General features: G+C 42.6%; 2 protein-coding genes and 1 long non-coding RNA gene across 11 annotated transcripts in view; 1 reads left to right on the forward strand and 2 right to left on the reverse strand.

Annotated features, from left to right (window-relative positions):
• pign (phosphatidylinositol glycan anchor biosynthesis, class N) overlaps positions 1 to 8,531 on the reverse strand; it is a 29,861-nt gene extending 21,330 nt beyond the window's left edge. For 2 of the 3 annotated variants that reach the window (XR_013788420.1, XM_079489047.1), the window contains exons 1-8: positions 7,155 to 7,482; positions 5,877 to 6,138; positions 5,187 to 5,308; positions 4,874 to 4,972; positions 4,611 to 4,717; positions 4,169 to 4,293; positions 2,705 to 2,835; positions 180 to 299 (exon numbers count right to left, since the gene is read on the reverse strand). Coding sequence is in view for 1 of the 3 variants with exons in the window: in XM_079489047.1 (XP_079345173.1) it covers positions 180 to 299; positions 2,705 to 2,835; positions 4,169 to 4,293; positions 4,611 to 4,717; positions 4,874 to 4,972; positions 5,187 to 5,308; positions 5,877 to 6,103 (931 nt within the window). In the remaining 2 variants the exon portion in view is untranslated. Of the gene's footprint in view, positions 1 to 179; positions 300 to 2,704; positions 2,836 to 4,168; positions 4,294 to 4,610; positions 4,718 to 4,873; positions 4,973 to 5,186; positions 5,309 to 5,876; positions 6,139 to 7,154; positions 7,483 to 8,401 lie in introns of those variants that run through there. The other variant, XR_013788419.1, reaches the window with a different exon arrangement.
• LOC306912662 overlaps positions 1 to 25,865 on the reverse strand; it is a 64,702-nt gene that overhangs the window by 21,330 nt on the left and 17,507 nt on the right. The window lies entirely within an intron of this gene.
• The window catches only part of relch (RAB11 binding and LisH domain, coiled-coil and HEAT repeat containing), a gene marked incomplete at its 5' end in the record, with an annotated part of 78,073 nt that continues 60,639 nt past the window's right edge, over positions 8,432 to 25,865 (forward strand). For all 7 annotated transcript variants that reach the window (XR_013788418.1, XM_079489041.1, XM_079489042.1 and 4 more), the window contains 2 exons: positions 8,432 to 8,996; positions 20,801 to 20,890. Coding sequence is in view for 6 of the 7 variants with exons in the window: in XM_079489041.1 (XP_079345167.1) it covers positions 8,432 to 8,996; positions 20,801 to 20,890 (655 nt within the window). The remainder of the gene's footprint in view (positions 8,997 to 20,800; positions 20,891 to 25,865) is intronic.

A 25,865-nucleotide genomic window follows, 5' to 3' on the forward strand; every position in this document is an offset into this window, starting at 1 on the left:
GGTGCAAGGTCTTATATAGCCTGATCAGCTGTGGTCTGACGTAATGTCAGTGACCATAGTAACCATGCTCATTTTTTTGGTACGAACACGGGTACACGGGTACAAAGCCAGTTGTTGGAGTGGTTTGCACCACTCAAAAACATACAAGAAAAAGATAGGAGGTGTCTGTGATCAGGTACCTTGCAGGTATCCATCGCTGTATGGTTGAGGCTCGGTGACTCTCTTGGCGTTTTGAACCCCTGCTCCCCATGCTACTAATGGAGTCAGAGTCTCAGAGGGGTGGCCTGCACCATGCGAACCTGGAAACACACAGACACACACAGTCAGAGGGGTGGCCTGCACCATGCGAACCTGGGAACACACAGACACACACACACACACACATTACTAATGGAGTCAGAGTCTCAGAGGTTTGGCCTGCACCATGCGAACCTGGAAACACACAGACACACACACAGTCAGAGGGGTGGCCTGCACCATGCGAACCTGGAAACACACAGACACACACACACATTCACACAAGTATAACACATGGGATCTTTTAATAGATCATGAAAAATGTCCGGTTCATTCATTCAGTGTTCACACAGTGGCACATCTGGCAGATACCAAGCGACACGCTACCATTCATTTTTCAATGGAAGCCAACAATATCAAGATACAAAGCTACAGGCTACCATTCATTTTTCAATGGAAGAAGCCAGTGGTATCAGGCTACCATTCATTTTTCAATGGAAGCCAACAATATCAAGATACAAAGCTACAGGCTACCATTCATTTTTCAATGGAAGAAGCCAGTGGTATCAGGCTACCATTCATTTTTCAATGGAAGCCAACAATATCAAGATACAAAGCTACAGGCTACCATTCATTTTTCAATGGAAGCCAACAATATCAAGATACAAAGCTACAGGCTGCCATTCATTTTCAATGGAAGAAGCCAGTGGTATGAATATACAAAGCTACAGGCTACCATTCATTTTTCAATGGAAGCCAACAATATCAAGATACAAAGCTACAGGCTACCATTCATTTTTCAATGGAAGAAGCCAGTGGTATGAATATACAAAGCTACAGGCTACCATTCATTTTTCAATGGAAGCCAACAATATCAAGATACAAAGCTACAGGCTACCATTCATTTTCAATGGAAGAAGCCAGTGGGGTATGAATATACAAAGCTACAGGCTACCATTCATTTTCAATGGGAGCCAGTGACGTACGTAGCCAGTGATACGCCTGGCGTTTGTCGCTGCTACAAAATCCATGTTCTTTTTGACCGCAGGCTTTATTTTCCTTTATATATATTTTTAGTACAGATATACTGTGTCACTTTGTTGCTTTTGTATCTGCCAGTGTGAACACAGCATAAGAGGATGATTCTTTTTTTAATTTTTATGTTTATTTTTTGTGGCTTTCGCCTTTATTTTATATTATTTTTTAAGGAGGGACAGACAGTAGGCTGACAGAGAGATGGGGGGAAGACATGCAGTAAACACATGGGATCTTTTAATAGATCATGAAAAATGTCCGGTTCATTCATTCAGTGTTCACACAGTGGCACATCTGGCAGATACCAAGCGACACGCTACCATTCATTTTTCAATGGAAGCCAACAATATCAAGATACAAAGCTACAGGCTACCATTCATTTTTCAATGGAAGAAGCCAGTGGTATCAGGCTACCATTCATTTTTCAATGGAAGCCAACAATATCAAGATACAAAGCTACAGGCTACCATTCATTTTTCAATGGAAGAAGCCAGTGGTATCAGGCTACCATTCATTTTTCAATGGAAGCCAACAATATCAAGATACAAAGCTACAGGCTACCATTCATTTTTCAATGGAAGCCAACAATATCAAGATACAAAGCTACAGGCTGCCATTCATTTTCAATGGAAGAAGCCAGTGGTATGAATATACAAAGCTACAGGCTACCATTCATTTTTCAATGGAAGCCAACAATATCAAGATACAAAGCTACAGGCTACCATTCATTTTTCAATGGAAGAAGCCAGTGGTATGAATATACAAAGCTACAGGCTACCATTCATTTTTCAATGGAAGCCAACAATATCAAGATACAAAGCTACAGGCTACCATTCATTTTCAATGGAAGAAGCCAGTGGTATGAATATACAAAGCTACAGGCTACCATTCATTTTCCAATGGAAGCCAACAATATCAAGATACAAAGCTACAGGCTACCATTCATTTTCAATGGAAGAAGCCAGTGGGGTATGAATATACAAAGCTACAGGCTACCATTAATTTTCAATGGGAGCCAGTGACGTACGTAGCCAGTGATACGCCTGGCGTTTGTCGCTGCTACAAAATCCATGTTCTTTTTGACCGCAGGCTTTATTTTCCTTTATATATATTTTTAGTACAGATATACTGTGTCACTTTGTTGCTTTTGTATCTGCCAGTGTGAACACAGCATAAGAGGATGATTCTTTTTTAAATTTTTATGTTTATTTTTTGTGGCTTTCGCCTTTATTTTATATTATTTTTTAAGGAGGGACAGACAGTAGGCTGACAGAGAGATGGGGGGAAGACATGCAGTAAAGGCCGTCGGGATCGGTAGTCGAACCCGCGGCACACTGCCAGACTGGATTACCAGCCAAGGTGCCTGGACCACTGAGCCACGGCCCAGGCCAAGAGGATGATTCTACACGCACGCACGCACACACCATCTTACCCCAGTTGGTCATGCCGTGATCAGAGGTGAACACATAGGCCGTTCTCCCATCATGACCATAGAAGTCTTCCACCATGGATACCAGCTTCTCTACGCCCGCGTCTACCAGGCCTATATTCTCCTTATACTCCCTGCACAGTACACACACACACACACACACACACACACACACACACACACACACACACACACACACACACACACACACACACACACACACACACACACACACACACACACACACACACACACACACACACACACACACACACACACACACACACACACACACACACACACACACACACACACACACACACACACACACACGTTGCTGTCAGGTGCTTTTCAGGTCATGGAACAAAATAACTGTATTATTTAGTCAGAAGCTCTTGTTAATGCTTTTCATTGCTTAAATATTTATAAAACCCACAGAGCTTGTCCAATACAACATCATGTCACAAGGCTACACATTGTGCGCTTGTAGGCCTGCTTTTTTTGCTACTTTTGGCGACGCTGTGTACTATAACGCATTATTTTATGCAATTATATAAAGTTGAAATATGCTGATACAAGATGTCTGTGTGTGTATATGTCTGTCACTGTCTTACAGTGCTGCAGCTCAACTATTCACAGTTGGCTACCCAAGAGTTACAAAAAAAGATCAAGATACCAGTATTTCACTCAATAAGATTATGATACACTATAGCAGCGGTTCCCAAACCTTTTTGGCCATGCACCCCCTGTAACCTCCCGACCTAGCTGATGCATATAGCTGCATAATATATGCAGCTATATTCTGCATTGCTTGCCATATATTGGCATAACATGTTAATATATTTAAAATAAAACCACAGCACTGCACCATTAGACTTTTCATGTCGCACACCCCCTAGATTAGAAGACGCTCGCGCACCACAAGGGGTGCACGAGCACCCAAACCACAGGGAACCACTGTACTATAGTATACTATACAGTATTGCTTTTGATTTTATTGCAAATTGTGTGTCCTCCATGTTGTCCTTGCTTTTATGGATCGTGATTTTATTGTGGCCATCATGTTTTTATTTTGTTTGGTCATCCTTGATTGTAAAGCACTTTGAGTCAACTCTGTCATCCAATGTGCTTTATAAATAAAGGTGTCTTGGCATACAGTACAGTACAGTATAGCTCAATTTAATGATAGACAAATATGTGATACAGTGTGTTACAATGCATTGTTCAGTTACAGCGAAAAAGGGGCAGACATAATATCATTTAGTGGTTCTTAAATTATTTAAAACATTTGAGATCCACTGCAATTGGACTTACATGTATAACAAGCTCCACAGAAGGAGCCATGTGGGACTAGCATCTCCCCCCCCCCCCCCTTTTCCCCCCTGTTACAGTATACTATTCAAGATATAATAAAATGTACACATGACATAGTCAAATATCAAATACAATACAGGGTTTTCAACTCACTGCGACATGGGCCTGTGTGCGTGGCCGTTGGTATCGATGCCCAGCAGATGAAGGAAGAACACATTCTGATCCTCCAGTAGACTGCTCTTCAGACTGGAGTTGGACTCTGCTGACTGGAAGAATGCCTGGCTCACCAGGACCACAACAACAATCACTATATACACCGTCACCAACAGACAGCTATACCAACAGTGAACATGCAAACTCACTATTTGCAAGATTGGTCTGATACTGGATTGTGAAAAAAGGTATTGCAACATCTGGATGGAGTGAGGGTTATCTGATCTGCAGATTAATATGCAGATCAGATGATAAGAAGATGATTCGAGCTACAGTATAATGTCTAGTAATTACTGTGGCAAGAAAATAGGCTATTGAAAACAGTTGATTATGACACACAATTTCATCATCATCATTATCAGTATTCCAACTACAAACACACCTTGACTTCTTCAAACACCCAGGTATCCAACCTGGACGCATCTGTGGAGGCAAAGTCCTCCTCCTGTGCTGGGTAGGTGTGTGTGTAGACATGGTCCCCACTGGCACCTACAACATAACATGCGTGTATGCTTTATTATGTTTACATGTTGCCAACATGTCTGTGCTGGGTAGTACAGTAGACCATGGTGTGTGTGTGTGTGTGTGTGTGTGTGTGTGTGTGTGTGTGTGTGTGTGTGTGTGTGTGCGTGCGTGAGTGTGTACCTTTGGCGAACATGGGCAGAATGTCGGGGCTACCCCAGCACCAGGTGTGTCTGCTTTCATTGAACACAGAGTCAAATTCCACAGGGTTCTCCTTCCAACCTGCGCACGCACGCACACGCACACGCACACACACACACACACACACACACACACACACACACACACACACACACACACACACGTGTATGTAAACTACTGTACCTCCAACACACACAACTGGAAGCAAACACACATATTATACGTTCACATGATGGCGGCTATATAAGCCTAGTGTTTTGAGTTTAACGACACAGACACACACGGACAGACAGACCTTTAGCCACAGCACTAACATCCTCATAGAATCCAGCGATGAGAGCAACATGGCCTGGTCGAGACTCGGTGGGAACACGGGTGTGTGAAACTCCCCATGTACCCCTCTGCTCCATCACACCCCTGATAGGATGACACAAACACAACCACACTTACTCACAAATGTAATTACCCCAACACAATGCTAGAGACAAGCACAACCGAAATCATGACCGTTGATTATTTGATTGATTTGTTTACTTGACGATGTTGATTCTTTTTTTCACAAGCTGTGTATTATATTATATAGCAGAGTGGCTCATAGCCTCTGCCTGAAGACCAACAGCCTAATATCTCCCATGACCAACGGCGAATTCCCCTTTGGGCTAGGGGTTAGCGTCCCTTCCCACACGGGAGACCCAGGTTTTTCTTTTTTTTTCCAATTTATTTTTATTGAGGCTCTAAGATTTCACAACTGTTCAATCACAATTCAATGTATATAGAACCACACATTTTCTTTTTTTAACATGGAGACCCAGGTTTGAATGCAATGTAATGTAACACTAAGCTTCTGGATCAGCCATTTTTAAAGATTTTTGTAAAGATGTTTTATAGAATGACTGAGCTTGTGACTAAATAATAACTACATTGGATCCATTGGAACACAGGTCATTTTTTTCCCATCCCTCCCTCCAGGCTGGTAGCCTCTAACCTCAGGTATGGAGCTCTGGATGAGCCGTCGGGGTGCAGGGTGTAGAGGCTGTCGGCCCTGAGGCCGTCTGCCACCACCAGCACCAGCCTGGAGGCCGGCGGCGGCAGCTCCACAGCGTGGGGCGTCATGCCGTGGACCAGCGGAGACGTGAAGTAGATGTCAAAGATGGAGGCGAAGAAGACCAGGTGGACCGCCAGGCCCACCAGGAAGAAGGTGATCACCTTCATGGTGAATGTCTGCTGCTGTGTGGACCTCTCTGGGTCTGCAGACACGGAGAGGGGGAGGGTGGGAAAGCAGATAAAGCTGGGGTTTCTCAAACCGTCATTTTCATGTCAAAGGTTTCATGCCCAAATTAATTATTTTGGTCACACGCTTGCTTCTGGAAATATTTGGTGCCTCCCCAATACAAGGTGTTGTTACAAATTAATGGTTCAAAAATATTTTTGGAAAAAGCAGTTACCCCGATACATCCCTGTCTAGCCTAAGATTTAGACTCTCGTAGATATATTTATCGATTTCTGACGTCATGATGACTTCAGAATCAATAAATAGGCTACGAGAGTCTAACTCTTAGGCTAATCCCTGTCTACCAAAACAAAGTGAAAACACCAAAATACAGCAAGAGGGCAGTGTGTTTCAGCAGGTAAACACCACCACACTAGTCCAGTCAGTGGCTGATAACTGTTGGTATAGACTCTATACAAAAAAATGAGAAAAACAAAAAAAAAACTCATTATACCAGATCATCTCCCTCCCTCTATACTGTAGAGGGAGATGATCTGGTAAAATTATTTTTTTAATGCAAATGCAGATTAATGATACATACTGGACCTTTAAATATACTGTAGTAGGCTGCAACCCACTCCTAACTGGTAATAACGAGACAATTATTGTAAAAACAGCATACATCTCCACATCAGGACAAGAGCAATTTTTAACGAGGGATCTTATTGCTGTTGTATAAAACACATACTAATCTGACATCTGTCATCGTATGTCAGTGGTCAAAGTGGCCTTGAGAGAGTTCCAGAAACATGTGTCAATATAGCACAAAAATCTGTTTAATAACTTAAACCCTATATCTATAAGGCTATTTGAATATAGCTGATAGCTTGTAGAGCATATACTTTCAAAACATTTTAACGACACAAATCTATGTTCAGATGTTGTGCACGTCCACGGCCAAATACAACTTCGTTGACATGAAAAAGTTTGATAACCATGCAGTCCACTGTCCTAGTACGTGCATTTGTTACACCTTTATGACAAGATACCTACCTTTGCGCACTGTCCTCTTCGGAAAGGTTCAACCATAAAAGCAGTTGTAACGTCGGCTCTCCTATGATGAATGAACTGTCAAAAACACTCCCTCACACTCTCCTTTTCTCTCTCACTGGATTTAGATTTAGCTTGTTTTCCCAGTTTTCGGTCATCTAAACCAAATAAACGAGTGAGCCATCGTTTGGTAGGGATTTTCTGTAAGGAATTAAACGCAGGCTAATCTTTTGATACCTTTAGGCTGCGTTTAGAAAACCTGCTGCTGTCTCTTCTTCATAAGAAGATTACAGCAAGAAGACATTCAAGCACCATGCCACTTCCTTGTTGTGTTTGTAACTGCTCTGAATTGTGGGTGTTGTAGTTTTCGCATATTATTAGATTAAACTACACCAGGCAGATTTTCTCATGATAGACATATGGGTTTTCTGATATCTCGGCCCGGCTGTCAAAATCTGCCATGCCCCTTTTTTGTAGGCATCCAATCAAATTGTAATAGTCCAGGTTCGGGGGCGGGTTTTTGGATTGGAAATAGGCTCAAACACACCAAGGATTCATCAGTGACGTTACAAGTGTAGTTTCACTTTCACGGGGGGCCTTTTGGTGGTGTTGAAATATTCAAATGTATTTAATTATTTGTGTTTTTATTATTACTTTTTATTTACACAATTATGTTGATTGTGTTCATTTATCCATTTAATTGTTGTATTTTATCTATCATAAACGTGTTGGATCAAATGGTCCGTTCATACTATACTTTGTCGGCTTGCAAAATAATAATAATAATAATAATAATAATAATAATAATAATAATAATAATAATAATAATAATAATAATAATAATAATAATAATAAATGAATACAAAATTGCGTTGACACTTTAATTTATTTTCTTATCTCTTGAGCAAAGTATTATATTACAATTGTGACATCACGGACTTGTCCCATGCTCTAAGTAATCTAACGTCACCAGTACCTGTGGAAAGCCCATGGTTCCCATTGTGAACTAACGTGTGATCCGGTCTAGAGCCCGCCTACTGTATCCGGTAATCTGCACGTGCAGTACAGTGCTCGCACCGTTTCCGTATCCGCTGTAAACCCAGACCAGATCTCCAACCCACAGAGGGAAATCGACCCCCAGTCTCTCCACTTGAGTTGTTCTAGAATCCTTTCAGGAAGACCGTAGACGGGGTTCGGGTTTTAGCCTACTACTAGCCTGCTGCGTTGCTAAAACAAAAAAAATATCATACGGTGGAAACTGGAAAGACGGAGCGAAAACAATGGCGGCGGGTAACGTCAACCCGTTTAATCTCAGCGACTCGGAGGAAGAGGAGGCTGAGCGGCGGCCTGGTGGAGAGGCGCTTGACACGAATGAGAGGGACGGCGGCGACGGTGCTCCGGGGCGGCCGCCGCAGCAGCCTCCTCCTCCGGGGAACCCGTTTCTCTCCTCCCAGTCCGCCGAGGACGCCGCCGCGGCGGAACCGCCGACCGCGCTGCTACTAATGCCCGGTAGCGGTGGCAGCAGCCGGACCAGCCCCAGCGGCTGTGAGCCGGGCATGTCGGTGTTGTCGTCCGCCGGCACCCGGGTCTCTCCCTCTTCCGAGGCGGCGGCAGCAGGAGAGACGGTCCCCCGGGTACCGGCGGACGTTATCGCCGCTCAGCTGCTGCGGGACCAGTACATCCTGACCGCCCTGGAGTTCCACACCGAGCTGCTGGAAGCGGGCAGAGATCTGCCCAGGCTCCGGGATTACTTCTCCAACCCGGGCAACTTCGAGCGACAGAGCGGCACTCCGCCAGCCTCCAAGGATCAGGGGCTGGCGGGGCTGGGCCCCGGTGGACCACTGAGTGAGTACTGGGCTTTCCTTGACTTGAGCTTTATTGGTGGTGCTGAAATGTGCTTTATTATTATTATCATCATCATTATGAACTCGGATGCAGCAGATCTTAGATCACCAAGTGGTGTCACTGGCACTGCCATCAGTGCCATGGTGATGGCTGCTGCTGCTGCACCTGCTCGTCAGTCAGGTCTGCTCTGTGGCCCGCAACCCAAGGCAGGCAACACTTGTTGTGGTCTGGGTCAGCTCTTTTGGCTGACAGACACCCAATAATCTAATATGCAAGATTGGCCCACAATTCACTTACTGTCTCTTTGATGAAACTGATAAACAACCAGCTTTAATGCTATATTGATATCCTGTATATTTTGTTTTCTACCTCGGCAGGCTACTATATCTTAAACTGCATGTAAATGCCAAATATTTCAGATGGTGTAATCCTAGCCCTAGACGTATTTAGATGTATTTATCGATTCTGACATTTTCAATCAAATGTCAGAATCGATTTTGTTATACATCTACAAGAGTCTAACATTTGGGCTAGTGTAATCCAGTGATTTTCAGCATTTTTAAATAAAGGAACCCTGCCCAGTTTGTATTGTATTAGTATTAGGGCCAGTACCCGGCCCCATTTGTGTCTCTGTGGTCTACTCTATTAATTTAACTCTGACAAACAAATGGAACCAAATGGACCTGGAACTAAGTCGTGCAGATCCACCTGGTGGTGGTCCCCGGACTCTAAGTTGACAAACAGTGGTATATATTTATTTATAATCTAATAACGACAACAAATGACAACATTCAAAACGATGATGGATGGTTGTTTTATTGCTTTTTATTGCAGGTTTGTTTTATTGCTTTTTATTGCACGCTTATTCATCAGCTATACTAGTGTAACCCCGGGTGGGGGGGGGGGGGGTGTGTGTGTGTGTGTGTGTGTGTGTGTGTGTGTGTGTGTGTGTGTGTGTGTGTGTGTGTGTGTGTGTGTGTGTGTGTGTGTGTGTGTGTGTGTGTGTGTGTGAGAGAGAGAGAGAGAGAGAGAGAGAGAGAGAGAGTGACCATTGATGGTCTGTGCAAGACCACTGAGATGCAAAGCAAATCGTAGCCATGGTGACAGCTCAAGGCAAGCCACACATAGCCAGCTTCAGCACAGCAGGGCTTTATAGGCTAGCCTATAATCTGTCTCTTAATTCTTTAATTCAAACGTTACACACATGGTACCTGGCTGACTGATTCCAGCCCACTTGCATTCATTCTGCACATAAACAAAGGAGGCCCTTTCAAATAGAAAAGTACTCTTGAATGATTCACCACCAGAGCTGCCTTACCATGCCACCATCAAATAACTAGCGTTTGGCTGGTGGCTGTTTGTTAACAGTTTACCAGCATTTAGTCAATAATGCTAATAAATGTGGCTAATTATTTAAACTCACCCATGCAGTTTAAAGATATAGTATGTACTGTAAACTTTCCCTGTGTTTATATAACAAAACGGTACATTTGTACCCATTGTTCCCTCTACTTACTACACCAGCAGTTATCAGCCAATGGAGTAGTGTGTTGGCCGGGGTTTACCTGCAGAAACAGAAACACACTGCCCTCTCGCTGCATTCTATTTTGGTGTTTTCACTGTTTGTTCTGCTAGCCCACAAACATCCCCGTCTAACAAAACAAATACAAAATACAGTGAGAGAGGGCAGTGTGTTTCTGCAGGTGCAGGCAAACACCACCACAGTATTCCAGTGGCTGATAATAGCTGAGAATTGGTACAAAAATGTGTTTAGCGGCTTTAGCCATGCCATTCACACCCATGCTGCAAGTAACATGAGTGACTTGTCAAACCTGAGGAACACAGCACCAACGTTGCAGTGACTTGTCCTTGGCTTAAATGATGTAAAAGCAGCTCATTGACTAAATATAATACCCAATATATCCCTTGATCAACTGGTTTGGTACATTGCATGTGCTGTAGGAAGGATTTCAGTCATACTGCACCTGTTACACACCTGTTGTATAACGACAACACATGAGATGCAAGGGCAGGAAAGTTAAAGTGTAGGCTGTGACTTTAATCTATTTAGGCCATCTTCCATCTTGGTGTTTGTAACTGTGGGATGTGAAGCTCTAAGTCAGTATGGGGTCACATTGTATACCTAGACCAGGGGTGCCCAAAAGGTAGATTGTGATCTACCAGTAGATCACACAGGCTGTGCAGGTAGAACACATGACATGGCCCCTAAAAATATACAATTAAAAATAAATAATAAACTATTTTTGGCATCTGCCACACATTAAGGTGACTGCACTTGATTGATCGACATCAAAAAGGGCAGCGCAAACCCACAATGCAACAGGCCTACCGTGTTTTAAAAAGTGTTCGCACAAACATCAATATTACAAAAAAGGAAAAGAAGTTAATTTGTATTTTCAGCAGTGGGATAATATATGTATATATTTTTGGTGGGTAGATCTGGTTGAGCTGGTCATTTTGAAAGTAGCTCTCAAGTCTAGAAAGTGTGGGTACCCCTGACCTAGACCTAGAACACCCTGCAGTTCAGAGGATGCAGGAATTGGAGTTGGTGGCCCCCAGAGGACGGCAATCAGATGTAGTGTCCCCCAGAGGACGCTGGGAGCCCTCCCTGGAGGCATTGTTGTGTAGCCTTAAGAGTGGGGTGTGGCAGGCAGCAGGCCATGGCCATTGGGCCTTGGGCTCACACTAGCCTGAATAGCAGATGGCAGCCAGTCACAGTCACAGACCCACTATATCTATTGTCTGTCAGCATAAACACTGTCTTCCTGCTGAATTGAATATCCAGGCCTATCCCTTGTCTTGCTGCAACATCACAGTTATAAATTCAAGCTCTGTTTTTGCATCCCATTTTTTACAATTTTGATACATTGTTTTTGCTGTGATTCTAAATCTTGACAGATAAAACTGAACCAAATCAAGGATGTGCACATACAGACAGAACTCAACATTGCTGTAGTCAGGTTACAGTACCAGGGGTAATTAGGAAACATGGAGACGTCATTGGCAAGTAGAAAAAAGGGTGTTGCACCCGATTCTAGAGCCCGAGTCATGTCAGGTTCTGGGGTCCGATGCAGACAACGGCGTCGACTCCGGGAGTGCTTGAGGGCTCAAGCACCCACTGACACAATAGTAAGCCAAATAGCACCCACTGACTGAAGGCTGAAGCTCCCCTCCCCCTGGTCATCTTGTCACGTAGGCACACACCTAAAGTTACGGTGTACAGAACAGGTATTCAAATGCTAATACGGTGGCTTTGTTCCAGTGACCGCACGGTTCATTTACACTCCTGCAGCAACACTACACTGACACGGTCAGCCGTGGAGAGGCTGCTGTCTGTGTACCGTCGGCCCGTCTGTAAAGAGCCATGAGCCGGGAGGGAGGGAAGGGGAAGGGAGGGGCAGCAACACCGCCGGGAGACTTGACAAACAGAGCCATCTCAGCCAAAATATCCCAAAACAATGTCCGGGGAACAGAACTGTTCCTTTTCCTCAGACTACTTTTACTTTAATTAAAAGGTAAGATGCAGTACGTGGCTTTAAGGGTCAAGGATATTGCTTTTGTGAGCAATGGTGTACGAGATTGGTAATAAATTGGACAAATCATGACATTGTTAGACCATCTGGGGGAAATAAATAAATAAATCTGCGTCGTCGTCGTCCCACGCAATTCTAGCCTACCTAAAGGTAAAATCCACCCGCCACCTATGGCTGAAACAATTTAATTTTTTACTGTTGATCATTGATCATGCTGAAATGTTGAAACAAGATGCTGAAACAATTTAATGTGTTCGTTGTGAACTGAAAGCGTATACCACTGTGTTTATTAGCAAACTGTAAATAAAGTACCAAACAAGTTCCCCCGGCAGGGGGAGCACCCACTGCCGTTATAAGAACCTTCCGCCGACCGCCACTGTGCAGATCCCCATGTTTGGGCGGTTTCCTAGCTCACCTAGTCACTGATGGTTTTTTTGACCAATATTTTTGTCAAAAGGTGTAACATTTTCTAGTCAGAGAATGTTTGAGAGAATTAAAACATTATCTTTTAATAGACAAAGTGATACATATCAGTTATTACTTCCTTAATCACGAAAGGAAATGAAGGGAGGGACTTGGATCAAGGGCCTGTCTCTCTAGATTTATATTCATATTCAGATAAACAAGGTGGTCCCATGTGGTCTGGAGTGATCTTTAACTGTCATCAGAATGCCAAGACATCCCTGTGGTGCAGACTCTGCAGAGTGGTCCTGTTGTTGACATGGACAGACACGGCTGCAGGATCTGTCTGCCCGCTGACACAAACTGTTTAGATTGCCAACATCCCAGGTGATTATTTCAATTGAATTAAATATTTGTATTGAGCATAAAAAACTGAATTGAAGCATAGTTTGGCATCAGGGGGCTCTGTCTCTATTCATTCCCTATTCTGTGATATACAGAATACAGATGCACAGGGATAAGTACAGGGAATGAATTAAGACTGAGCTTACAGTTGGATGCTGGGGAGACGGTGGGATTGTAAAAAATCAATGGGAAGCAGCGGACAGCAGAGAGGCAAAGAGGCATTGCAGCACAGCGAGCTGCAGTGAGGAGGAGCAGCAAGGAATGATCAGCAGGTAGGCAGGAAAGTTGAAATAGCTCGCCCTGACCATGTGAAGAGTGCATGTGTCTGACGGGTCACCTGATCTGGGTTTGGCGCACTGCCTTGTGTGGTCTGTCTGAACTAGCTCTGCAGGCGTCGCATCATTATGTTATGTTTATGTACTCTGTCTCCTAGAGAGAGAGAGTGCAAGACATTTTAGAGATTTGTTTTTTAAGTGAATTCTCTACAGTTTGCACATTGTAGCGATGCAGCCATCCACATGAACAAGCAAACAGAGACCCCTAATGTTGTACTGTTCTTCATCTCTGTGGGTTATTATAATGACATTTCTGATTGCACGTGTGTTGGTGTGATATCAGTTTTTTTTCCTTGCACAATGCCCTGCACCAACTGAATTGGTGCCATATCTTTGATATAATGGTCAGACTCATAACTGTAATTAACGCCCCTTCTGACTATATTGTTCTTCTGTGAGCCTGATGGATGGGGGGGATGTGCTGTATACTGGTATCATAGCAGGTTTTACAATTTTATCAATTTTATCAGAGTAGTACTCAATTAGTTATTAACTGACAATGAAAAATAATCAGCAGATAAATCCTTTTGCATTATTGGAGAGTAAAGGTCTCTACGCACCGGGGGGGTGTGATGAATAAAGCGATCAAAATATTCACAAACGTGTGTTGTGTGTGTGTATAACAAAAACACCTGTTTAAATTGATGTGAATTAATCACACAAAATAAACACTTCCGACGTTGAAGGAATGTCTTTCGTGGCGCAGAGCCCTACTGTGTTGTTGCAAGGTCTTCTTCCTCTGTATCATGTCTGCAGCTGCTGCTCTTGGCACTACTGTGTCACATTGAAGCAGTCCTCTGTCACGTCAGCCTGCTAATTAGCAGACGTGTGTAGCATTTAGCTAGCATGAATGGCTCTTCTCTCTCTAGTTAGGCTCATGTGATGCGCTACTCATCCTTGAATGAGGACGGTGCTCGTCGCTCACTCTACTTGGTTGTGATGTTTGTTTCCTCGTCCTTGGAGGAACAATTGTTCTCCATCTACAGCCCACCTGGCTGTGAGCGACCTGATCCAACTGTATTATTCAAATGATTTTTATTTTATTTTATCCTCATAACAACTAAATCCTATAGCCATTGGCATGTACAGTATAACAAACAAACCTAAGCTACCACGGTCCACAAATTCCATCCAAGACTGTTGACTGAGGTCGTAAGTTGGCTTTCTGTTCATTCCTGTTACAAAACCACTTGACTTGACTGTCACACAGTGGCTAACCTCATGCAGTCATCAGCCACACTTAAAACGCACTGCTGAGCAAGTAGCTACCTATCACTGTATACTATCTCTCTCTCTTTTCTCAACTCTCACTCCTTGTATCTCCCTCTCCTGAACGAACACACACGCACACACACACACACACACACACATATGGTGCAGTACAGTTCAGTGGGAGCAGGGCGATTAATGACATTGTGGGAAAATACTGGCGTATCCATTAAGCTCAGAGTCTGGCCAGGTGCCTACTGCCTGCCTGCCTGTTCATATCTACGTTTGTGCGTGCGTGTGTGTGTGCGCTACATGTAAGGATATTTGTGTGTCTGTGTACATTTACACCAAAGGTTGAATTCTCAGTAAAAGTCCTACTTGAACCCTCGCATCCGTATTCTGGGGATAACATTAGCCCAAAAATAGCAGATCAATTCTCTGTTGCAACTAACATAAGTGACTTGTCAAACCTGAGGAAGACGGCACCAAATGTGCAGTCACTCAACTTAGCACCACTTGAACCCGAGCATCCATATTCTGAGCAGAGGGAATATTAGCCAAAAATAGCCGATCTACAAGCTCACAGCGTGTTGTTGTGACACGTTGTGATCTTATTTATTTTCTTCGTTTCTTGGGGGCTATTCGATGTAGATGGGGAAAGAAATGGTCCAGGGACAGATGTAACACAGCCAGTCCAGTTTAGAACTGTAAGTCTAGAGCAGTGGTGCCCACACATTTTTGATATGAGAGCTACTTTCAAAATGACCTGCTCAACAAGATCTACCCACCAAATTATTTGTTATACCATTGCTGAAAATAGTTTAAATATGTAATGCACCTGAGGGGGCTTTGGAATATAGCGGAGCTGTCCTTACTGTATATAAGACAAATGCACTTGGAATGGGAAATAGAGGGGGAAGAAATGGAATAAGTAGGTTTTTTTTGTATTTAATTTGTAATGCTACCAACGTTTTTGTACACAGCAACACTCTTTAATACTGTCCAATACATACTTAGATGGGAAATTATGACAGGCAGTTTCTGCTGTCAAAATATGACTCCCCAGTCAAAAAACACTGTTTTAAACCTTAGAACCTTAGAAACCAGTGCTTTCTAAGGTGTGATTTGGGACCCTAAAGATGAATACAAAATCAATATCAACATCTTAAAACTAAAATGTATGCCAAAAATATATATTTTCTTTTTCTTTTTTTTAAATGAAATATTCTTTAAGGGAATGTCATGTGATCTACCTGCACAGCCTTTGTGATCTACTGGTAGATCACGATCTACCTTTTGCCCACCCCTGGTCTAGAGGGAGGCGGGTTTCAGTGGTTCAACGTGTGTTATGTAGGTGGAACAGTTTTGTGTGAGCCTAGTGTATACTACTGTAAACACTCACACATTAAGTGAAATTCATTGTTTACTCAGGATTTGATCTAATGTCAAACCCAGGCGATAAAATGTTGCCCTCTACATTCTACAACCAGAATGGATCAATCTCTCCTCGGGCGTTGTCCCTCTCTATACTACTTTCCATCATCTTTTAGGTCACTCACTCCATCTCACCGCCTAGCACTCTGACCTTGTATGTTGTCTGTTTAAATAGACACTAGTTATGTTGTAGAGATGTTGTTGGTTGCTTGTTCACACATTCTATTATTATGATATATAAATGCATGTTTACTTTTCCAATGTCCACACTGCAGATGCTAAGTACGTTATTTAGATAGGTGTATTATTTACACAGATGTTAAATGTTTAACTGCTAACCTATTTACTTTGTAAAAAGGATGCGTCACAATTATCGATTGATCATTCCTGAGGCTCAAAACAAATCGTAATGTTTGACAGGCTAGTCTGCCATCCAAAGGCTGACCACACTGACTAGTTCATTTATGTGACTGTCTATTTGCATTCTGCATTAGGTCATAGGTCAATGTTGAAGTATACATGAACAAGTTCACGAGGATACAAAAATAAATGACATTATTCACTGATAAAGCTTTTGTTATGGCTTAGTTACAGTAATTTAAAAGATACACATGCTTCTGTTTGTGCTTATTTATGTAAATAAAACAGTTGATAGGACAATGCAATGCTGCTGTTATAGAGCGTCGCAGTCCCGCCCCCTCGAGAGACCCGGAAAAGAAATCCCCGTTCATTTTCCTCATAGATTTTTCAGAAATAATTTATTTAAAGACGTTTACGCCGCGGACAAAGCCAACTCTTGTCGTGACAAATCATGACAACAAAGTAACAAACACAATTTTTCGGGCTGAACAAATAATTAGAAAGAAGAAGAAAACGGCAGGTTACAACACTTTTTTGTTGTTTTTCTTCTTTGTAATTATTTGTTTGGTCCAAAATATTGTGTTTGTTGTCATGATTTGTCACGACAAGAGTTGGCTTATAAGGTCTTTAAATAAATACGTTTTGAAATGTCTATGGGAAAAATGCATTGGGAACTATTTCCAGGGCCTGGCGTCGTCATGAAAGGGGGCGGGACTGCGACGCTCTATTGTAAGCTAGGATAGTGAATGATGTCATTTTTGATTTATTGTCAATCAGCTAAGACAATGACCTGAAGGATTATCTCAACTTCACCCTTTGATTTTAATAACAAGACTGGAATGTGTGTGTGTGTGTGTGTGTGTGTGTGGGGGGGGGGTGGGGCGGGCGGGTGGGTGTGTGTGTGTGTGTGGCGCGTGCGTGCGTACGTTTCTCTGTGTGTACATTTACACCAAAGGTTGGATTCTTAGTAAAAGTCCTACTTGAACAATAGCATCCGTATTCTGGGGGTAACATTAGCCCCAAAAAAGCAGTGTGTGTGTGTTTAATTAATCTGTTCTTATTAACAAAAATCACACCCGTGTGAACTGAGTGGTGCAACTCCCCCCCCCCCCCCCCCCCCCCCCCCTTCTCTCTCTCTCTCATTAGCAGGCAACAGTGCAGCACTATCTCTCTCGCGCCACTTTTGCCCCTACTGGTACTCATGGTCACACACATAGGTTAACACATAGGTTAACACACAGTCACATAGGTTAACACGGACATTGCTGTTCCTTGGAGTGGTTGCACCACTCAAAAATAAGTACCTGGCTGAGCCATGTGGCCCACAGGTCAGGAGTCTATCGCTTGTCTCTGTATTTTGTGAGTAATCATTGCTGTAGAGTGCTTGTTCAGTAATAGGGGTCTCCATGTCTCTTCAGCTCTTTAATTAACATAAAATGCAGTTTTCCTCCTGATACCCTGATCGTCCGTCTAGAGCTGGAGAGTTCACTGTTATGGAACAAAAATATTGCTATCCAGAGATTTGTGTCTTTTAATTAAACGAAAAAGGTTAAGAGACACACACACAGTTGCATACTCATACACACACATGCACAGTTGTGCATGTGTGTGTATGCGTGTGCCCAGCTGGGATGCATTAGGGTAGTAGTGACTGACAGTCTGAAATGTCAGAACTGTCCCACGGAGGACAATACACGCCAGGGGCACAGCCCTGAAATGTCATCCACATAGCAATACCTGCTTTTAAATCCCTGACACTCTGACACTCACACACACACACGCACGCATGCACGCGCGCACACGCACACAGGGCCAGTGAACAAACATTCTCAGGTGTGTATGTGCATTTTGCAAGGTTATGATGAGGTCGTGCAAATTAAACATTAAACCACAGTACCACGCACACACAATTAGAAAGTTCACATGAAAGATGGCCATCAACGTCCCTCTTGTGCCAATCGTTAAGACAAGTGAATCATAATAATAGAAAACATTTATAAGCTTTGGCTCGGCCAGTAAGAAGTGATTTGATTGAACAGAGTTATTGATTTATTTATTCATGAGTTAGATATTTTCATTAATTTGGACCTAACCTACCTCAACCACTAACCCACCACAAAGCAGCTAATCAATGCTTTAGGCTTGCTTGGGGCTAAACGGGCTACTGTGTACAAGTTGTGCCTGATTTTCCACCTCCAGAAATCGTATTGTCGTGACATCGGTGACGTGAGCTTGTAGATCAGTTGTTTTAGCCTGACCTTGGCTTCACCTGTCCTGTCTGCATGTTGACCGTGGAGAACAAACACATTAGCATTGCAGGGGAAACCCATGTGGGAAAACTAACACCGTTAGCTTGCTAAAGGTTAGCTTAGCTAAGTGAAATAGAAGCACAGGTGTGCTAAATGCAGGTTTTTTTTGTTGTTGCTGCTGCTGCTGCTGCTGCTGCGCTATTTATTTTTCATTGTCAGTGTCACTAGGCCTGACACAATTATTACATAATTGCCTAGTTGCAAGTTGCAAAAATGTTTTTACGAAGCCTAAAAGGCAAACAGAAATGTAATTTCTATTCATAATATAGCTTTTAATCCTACTGGCTGGCACCTACAGTACCTGGCACATCATCAGGAGTGGTGGTCTAGTGGAAACAATCTTTGTTGTCCCGCATCATCTTTCGTAAAAGTGGTGACGTCCATGCCCAATTGGCCATAATGCCAGAGCCAACATGTGAATTTTGCGTGTAGACTCAAGTTGTCTTGTAGCTGTTAGATGAGAGGTTCTCAAAATGGGGTACGGGTAACCCTCGATGCTATAGTTAATTATAGCATCACGATCAGTTTAACCACTTTAACCCTACTGTGTATACAGTACATTGGCTACTTGAAAATGTTCAAGCTCACAACAACACTGCCCGTGGTGAGCTTGTAGATACATAGAGACATTTTGAATATTTTGATAACAAAACAAATCTAGTATGCGAGTACTGAGTACAAAATATGGGGAAAATATAGGGGACTGTGGCCAAATACATAATTAATTTGGGGGTCCTTGACATGAATTTGTTTTTGTTGTCTCCACCAGGCCGAAGGCATGGGGAGAGAGTATGTTTTGCACTCCGTCCGTCTGTGTGTCCGTGTGTCCGTCCGTCTGTGATCAGCTAATCTCCGGCACCGTTAACCCGATTGATGCCAAATTTTGCACACACACTCCCTGGATGCCAACGATGAACCTCTGCCCCAAAAATTCCAGAACGGCCTGTTATAGCGCCACCAGGAGGCTGCTTTGTGCAAAACAAGTTTTTGGACAGTACACCTTCAGATTTTGTCCAAACATCACGCAAATTGGTACACAGTCTCTCTAGAGCCATTCAACGAAACGGGTCTTTCAGATTTCTCAGACTCCATCCTGATTGGCTAAGATTGGCCTCCAAAGTTCGCAGGAGTGCTCAGTTTCAAACAAAATGCTGCAAATCATGAACACATCGTGTCATTTCCGTGAAATTGTGCACGCACATTCCCACTAGGCCGAGGAAGAAATGCCACATGAACATTTTCAACTCAGCCTCATGGTGGCGCTATAACTGGCCGAAAAGTGTTTTTACCTCTAACTGCACGGATCTGTAGATAACTACTAAACGCAGCGTCCGATTGTGGTGAAACCGTGCATGCATATTCCCACTAGGCTTTGGAAGAAATGCCACTTGACAGTTTTCAAATCAGCCTCATGGTGGCGCTACAACAGGCCAAGCCGCATCTCTCACACACACACACACACACACACACACACACACACACACACACACACACACACACACACACACACACACACACACACACACACGTTTATATTGCGCCTAAACATTTTGCCAAACATCACACACACACTCCTATCCTCCTGGTGTAGACCTGTGCCCAGAAGGGCACTTTTTCTAGTTTGTTTTGTTTTTTTGAGAACTACTAGAGTCCAATGGATCCGTCTGGCTCAGACTGTGGTAGGAATTTGGATCCGAGGCTAACGTGTGTGTGTGTGTGTGTGTGTGTGTGTGTGTGTGTGTGTGTGTGTGTGTGTGTGTGTGTCTGTGTCTGTGTCTGTGTCTGTGTCTGTTCAGACCGAACGGGCAGCATCAGTACCCTGGACTCTCTGGACTTCGCCCGCTACTCGGATGACGGGAACAGGGAGACGGACGAGAGAGTGGCAGGTAAGATGAAACGCACCTGGCCTTTACAGACCTGAGGTGACGGAGAGACCCATCGACTGCAGCCCTCCCACTCCTCTCTCTGAGGAACTAAAACACAGAGGAGGTTGGGAACATAGCAGGCAGGGATTCAATGCTACCATATAAAGCGACCTGAAAAATAAATTTTCAGTTTTTACTAAAGAGCTGGAAAAGCACTCAGCTATTTAACACTTATTTTAACAATAATACCACTTTCAGTACCTTTTCAGTTATAGCTGTTATTTGAGCATTGCTAGGGCTAAAAAGCGGTCTGATCAAACCCAGAGTAATGTAGTAAGAGAGTGGTGACACGCTTTGATCTCGCCGCAAAGCGGGTGCCTATGGGCGATAGTTCCAAACATTGCTCCTATGGCTGGAACTATTCCATTGAGATAGAACGAGCACTTCCGCATTCCATTGTTACAATGAGAGTCAACGGGAGTGTCATTACTCTCTTTTATACTACTCTGATCAAACCTAACTGTGATGTCACAGTTGACACAACGAAACCATCCGGGATGCACTGTATTATTGTACATTTGACACTGGAATGTACTCTGGGTTATTGTAATTGTAGACTTACTATTAAATGTTATGCGTGTGTCTTGCATCGTTCATGTTCCAGTTCCAACAAGCCAGAGAGAGGATTTTGGATTGGGCTTGGTGGAGACTGGCCTCCTGAAAGTTGGCAGTATGTGTGTGTGTGTTATTTTTGGTACGAGGCCTGTACCAACGCTGTTAGGATTCACACTTCTCCTGCTACCACGAGGTTTGGTCGGGACACACGGCACAGTTCATTATCACTGTAAAGATAACAGCCAGTGAGCTGGCTGTCTGACACCATCGCTCCTTCAGTGAAGATTGAGGACATCTGCTAATATTCCATCGCAAGTCGTCCCCCAAACAATTGAATATAAATATATTAAAAAAATATATATATTATATATTTTTTTTGAAATACATGAAATACATGTTTTCATTGTGATACTGATAAATAGGAACTTAAAGTATACTCTGATCATTGAAATAAACATACTCTGAAAATGCACTCGGCTCACCCATCTGACCACTTATCAAGCTGCCGTGTTAAGTGGTCAGATGTTGTTATTATGGTGTCCTCTTGCTGAGACAACCGACAGGATGGCAATAAAGGCCTTTACCCATGGTGTGGTTTGTTTGATTAAATCCAGTTTGTTCACGGATTATTCCACTGACCTGTTGATATAAAGGCTGACGAAATGCTTAAAGGGACACTTCACCCTTTTTGCTAAAAAATATATGTTAATGACGATAACACTTTCCTGGGGGTCTTTATGTGTGTAATATGTGGTTTTAGATATTTTAGATTGTAGCAGTGAGCCCAGTGTCTCTGATGTCATGGACACTGGGCTCACTTACTTCCTGGGCTACAATTCACATAATACTTTGGTGCACTGCTCCTCCTTGTGGATAGGGGAGGTCTGTCTTACTGAGACAACATGTAGTCCAGGAAGTAAGTGAGCCCAGTGTCCATGACATCAGAGACACTGGGCTCACTGCTACAATCTAAAATATCTAAAACCACATATTACACACATAAAGACCCCCAGGAAAGTGTTCTAAAGCTCCTAAACGTCATTAACATATATTTTTTTAGCAAAAAGGGTGAAGTGTCCCTTTTAAGGTGTGAATGGGTGGATGTAATGCACAATCTTATGTAAAGCGTTGGATAATCCACCATTTTGGTATGACACTTACAATATCGTGTGAGACTGTATGAAGATTTGTTCCCGCCGCAAGATACAAAAATAAACGTTCGCTTCACGTTTACCAACGCTGACCAGTGACCAGCGCTACCAAAGCAAAGTCATTCAAGCGACTAGCTCTGGTCCATAGCCTTCTACTGCTTCTACGATTCTGCCCTGCAGTATAAGGCTATGGGACTTTCGGTTTTAAATCTCAAATCGAAATCAGACCAGCCTCTCCTCTTTAGCGTATTTTAAAAGAACGTTTTTGCTACTCACCAAAACAAAGGCGGGTTGTGTCATTAGAAAGCCTACTTTCCTTAGTGGACGCACTCTGAGCCCCCCGCCACACGTATAAACGGTACTTTTTGGCCAGAAAGGGATTTTGTTTCCACCGGAAAAGAAATACTTTTAGTTACTCCAATGCGCCCTCTACCGATATTGCCCAGAGAACTGCCTCATAGAGAATAGTTTTCCTCCGGTGAAAAAATATCCCTTTCTGGCCAAAAAGTACCGTTTATACGTGTGGTGGGGGGGCTCAGAGTGCGTCCACTAAGGAAAGTAGGCTTTCTAATGACACAACCCGCCTTTGTTTTGGTGAGTAGCAAAAACGTTCTTTTAAAATACGCTAAAGAGGAGAGGCTGGTCTGATTTTGATTAGAGATTTAAAACTGAAAGTCCCATAGCCTTATACTGCAGGGCAGAATCGTAGAAGCAGTAGAAGGCTATGGACCAGAGCTACCAAGCGACTAGACATAATCTTGTGGCGGTAACGCACCTGAAAAATACATTTGTATTACATCATCAGAATGGGTTATTGAAGCGTATGTGAATATAACCTTTTTTTCTAATTGAACACTGTTTTATAATATTTAGGTAATTTATGACACAATGGGGCTTTAATGTGTTTTTATATAAACAGCACAGATGAATGAATGCACAAGTAAGGCCACAATAACCATGCAGCAGAGACATGGTGATAATACCACCACAACACATCACTAAGCAGACAGTCTGCATTATGGGTTCTAAAGGATTTATACACTGTCGCACTTCCCCAAATTTGGCATCTTCACTCCACCCCTCACCTCCCCTCTAAGGATGGGACAATAGGAAAAGTTTTATGTGGCCAAAAAAATAATGATAATAATAATTATAATTATAATTATTATTGCGATAATAAAACTAAAAACATATCACTTTTGTTTACATGTCGCTTGGAAAAGCTGACGTCGAAATTAAAAAAAAAAAGTTTTCTAAATCATGACAATTTTCTGAAAGATTTGAGGCACATTTTAACGATTTTTCAAAAATAGCAGACCTACAAGTTCATAGCGCGCCACTCGGTGGCGCGCTATGAGCTTGTAGATCTGCTATTTTTCAATAGCTAAATTACAACATAATGTTTTAAACACCAAAAGGGGTTCCCGCCCAAAATGGGTTAAATTCCTGCGATATGATTATTGCGAGTTGTTTGATCGCTAAACGATAATAAAAGAGTTATCGTCCCATCCTTACTTCCCTTCCCCTCCCTCCCCCCATCTTGCCAAGATGTCCTCCCCTGGCTGTCTGACTCTGGGTTTTTTCTGGCTTTCCTCTGACGTTGATCAAACCCCAGTGACCAACACTGGACAAGTCACTCCATCCAGACTAGCTACTTCATTTTGATTTATTTGATTTATTTCTCAACCCCCTTCAGTTGTTCTGTTCTCGATCTTCATTTATTAAACTCCCCCCCCCCCCTCCCCCCCCCACATTTTCTTGCGGTTGCATCCTGTGCACTCTTGATCTGCACAGAGGTTACATAGTTTTTAATGGGAAAGTATAGCAGCATGTTGATCCAACATTAAATTAATAAATGTCTTGTTATATTCCATAGTATTGCATATAGCCCACCACATTTGCATTCCGCTGCTCGTACCTGCATAAGTGTAGTGACAATTTAAATAAACCTTAATTTATAATTAACACACTCCTGAAATGTCGGTCAGGACTCAAGAGTCAGGAGTAGGACCCATGAAGTAGGAGTGATCTAAGTACTGTATGAAATAGTTGGACCGGGTCACATGCTCTAGATCTTAAGTAAAGACCAAGTCACATGCTAAATCTTAAAGACCAGGAGGTCACATGGTAGATCTTCAGCGCACAGCTATGCAATGTTTCTTTTTCTTTCTTTTCTTTTTCTTTTTTTTAAGCTCATGGCTTCTTAGCGTGTGTTATTTTGTGTCAAACATGCTGGAGATCTTGTGTGCCCCCCCCCCCCCCTTACTTACTGTTACTGTATGTTATGCATAGCCTAAAATGTGTATATATTTCTCATAGATTTAACTGTGACCTAATCACAATGATGCTCCTAATTACGGTATATTATCTCAGGTGTCACAGTGAACTCACTTCCAATGACATACAGTAAGGCTTAATGTGTTTCTAATATTAATAAATTAATTTACGAAAAACAATGTGGTGTAAATGATGATACAGTACATACATTTTGAAGGGTGTTTTATCTTTTATTGAGAGCTTGACATTTCATTTTTTTATGTTTATCTAAAGGTAACGATGGTGTAGTCGTGTTGCCTTTCAAACTTGTTTGTAACATTTTGGCCTAAAGCATGGAAGCACAAGGCTGTCGTTTTTGAGTGGCTTGGATCCGAATGATGTAATATCATTCATAGTCATGTGACCGGAGCCAAGTCTTTTATCTTGGGAGACAAAAATCCATTGTCAGACAGCTGGTAGATTATCAGATCGATAGTTTGACTACTTTTCCTGTCCTCAGATCCCAGTGCACTGATGGATGGAGGGATGGATTCATTCAATTTTGGCTCCTTTGTCCTAAATCAGTCACATCAGTGTTCTTACTGAGATGGAACTGTGGACAGGAAATCCTTCTGACATGTTTTAAAGGGGATTTTATTTATTTTTTTACACCTGGGCTCTATTTTTAGACCATGATGTGTTGAGTGCAAAAATATTGGAATTGGCCCCTTCATCATTGATCACCTCTGGACATTTTGTGTGCAGATCGAGGGGAAAGTCGGTAATTAACTAATTATGCTGGGTTAAAAAAAATATATATAATAAAAAATGTTGCCAAATGCCAGCTTCATATCATATATGTCTGTTATTCCAGTGAAGAAAAATACATAAAAAATAAACGAAACAGAATAGTTTGAATTCTAACAGGGCCCAAGTAAAAAAAACAACAAAAACCCTTTAATGCATTCCACACA

This window comes from Electrona antarctica (assembly GCF_951216825.1).
Source record: "Electrona antarctica genome assembly, chromosome: 20".
Taxonomy (NCBI): domain Eukaryota; kingdom Metazoa; phylum Chordata; class Actinopteri; order Myctophiformes; family Myctophidae; genus Electrona; species Electrona antarctica.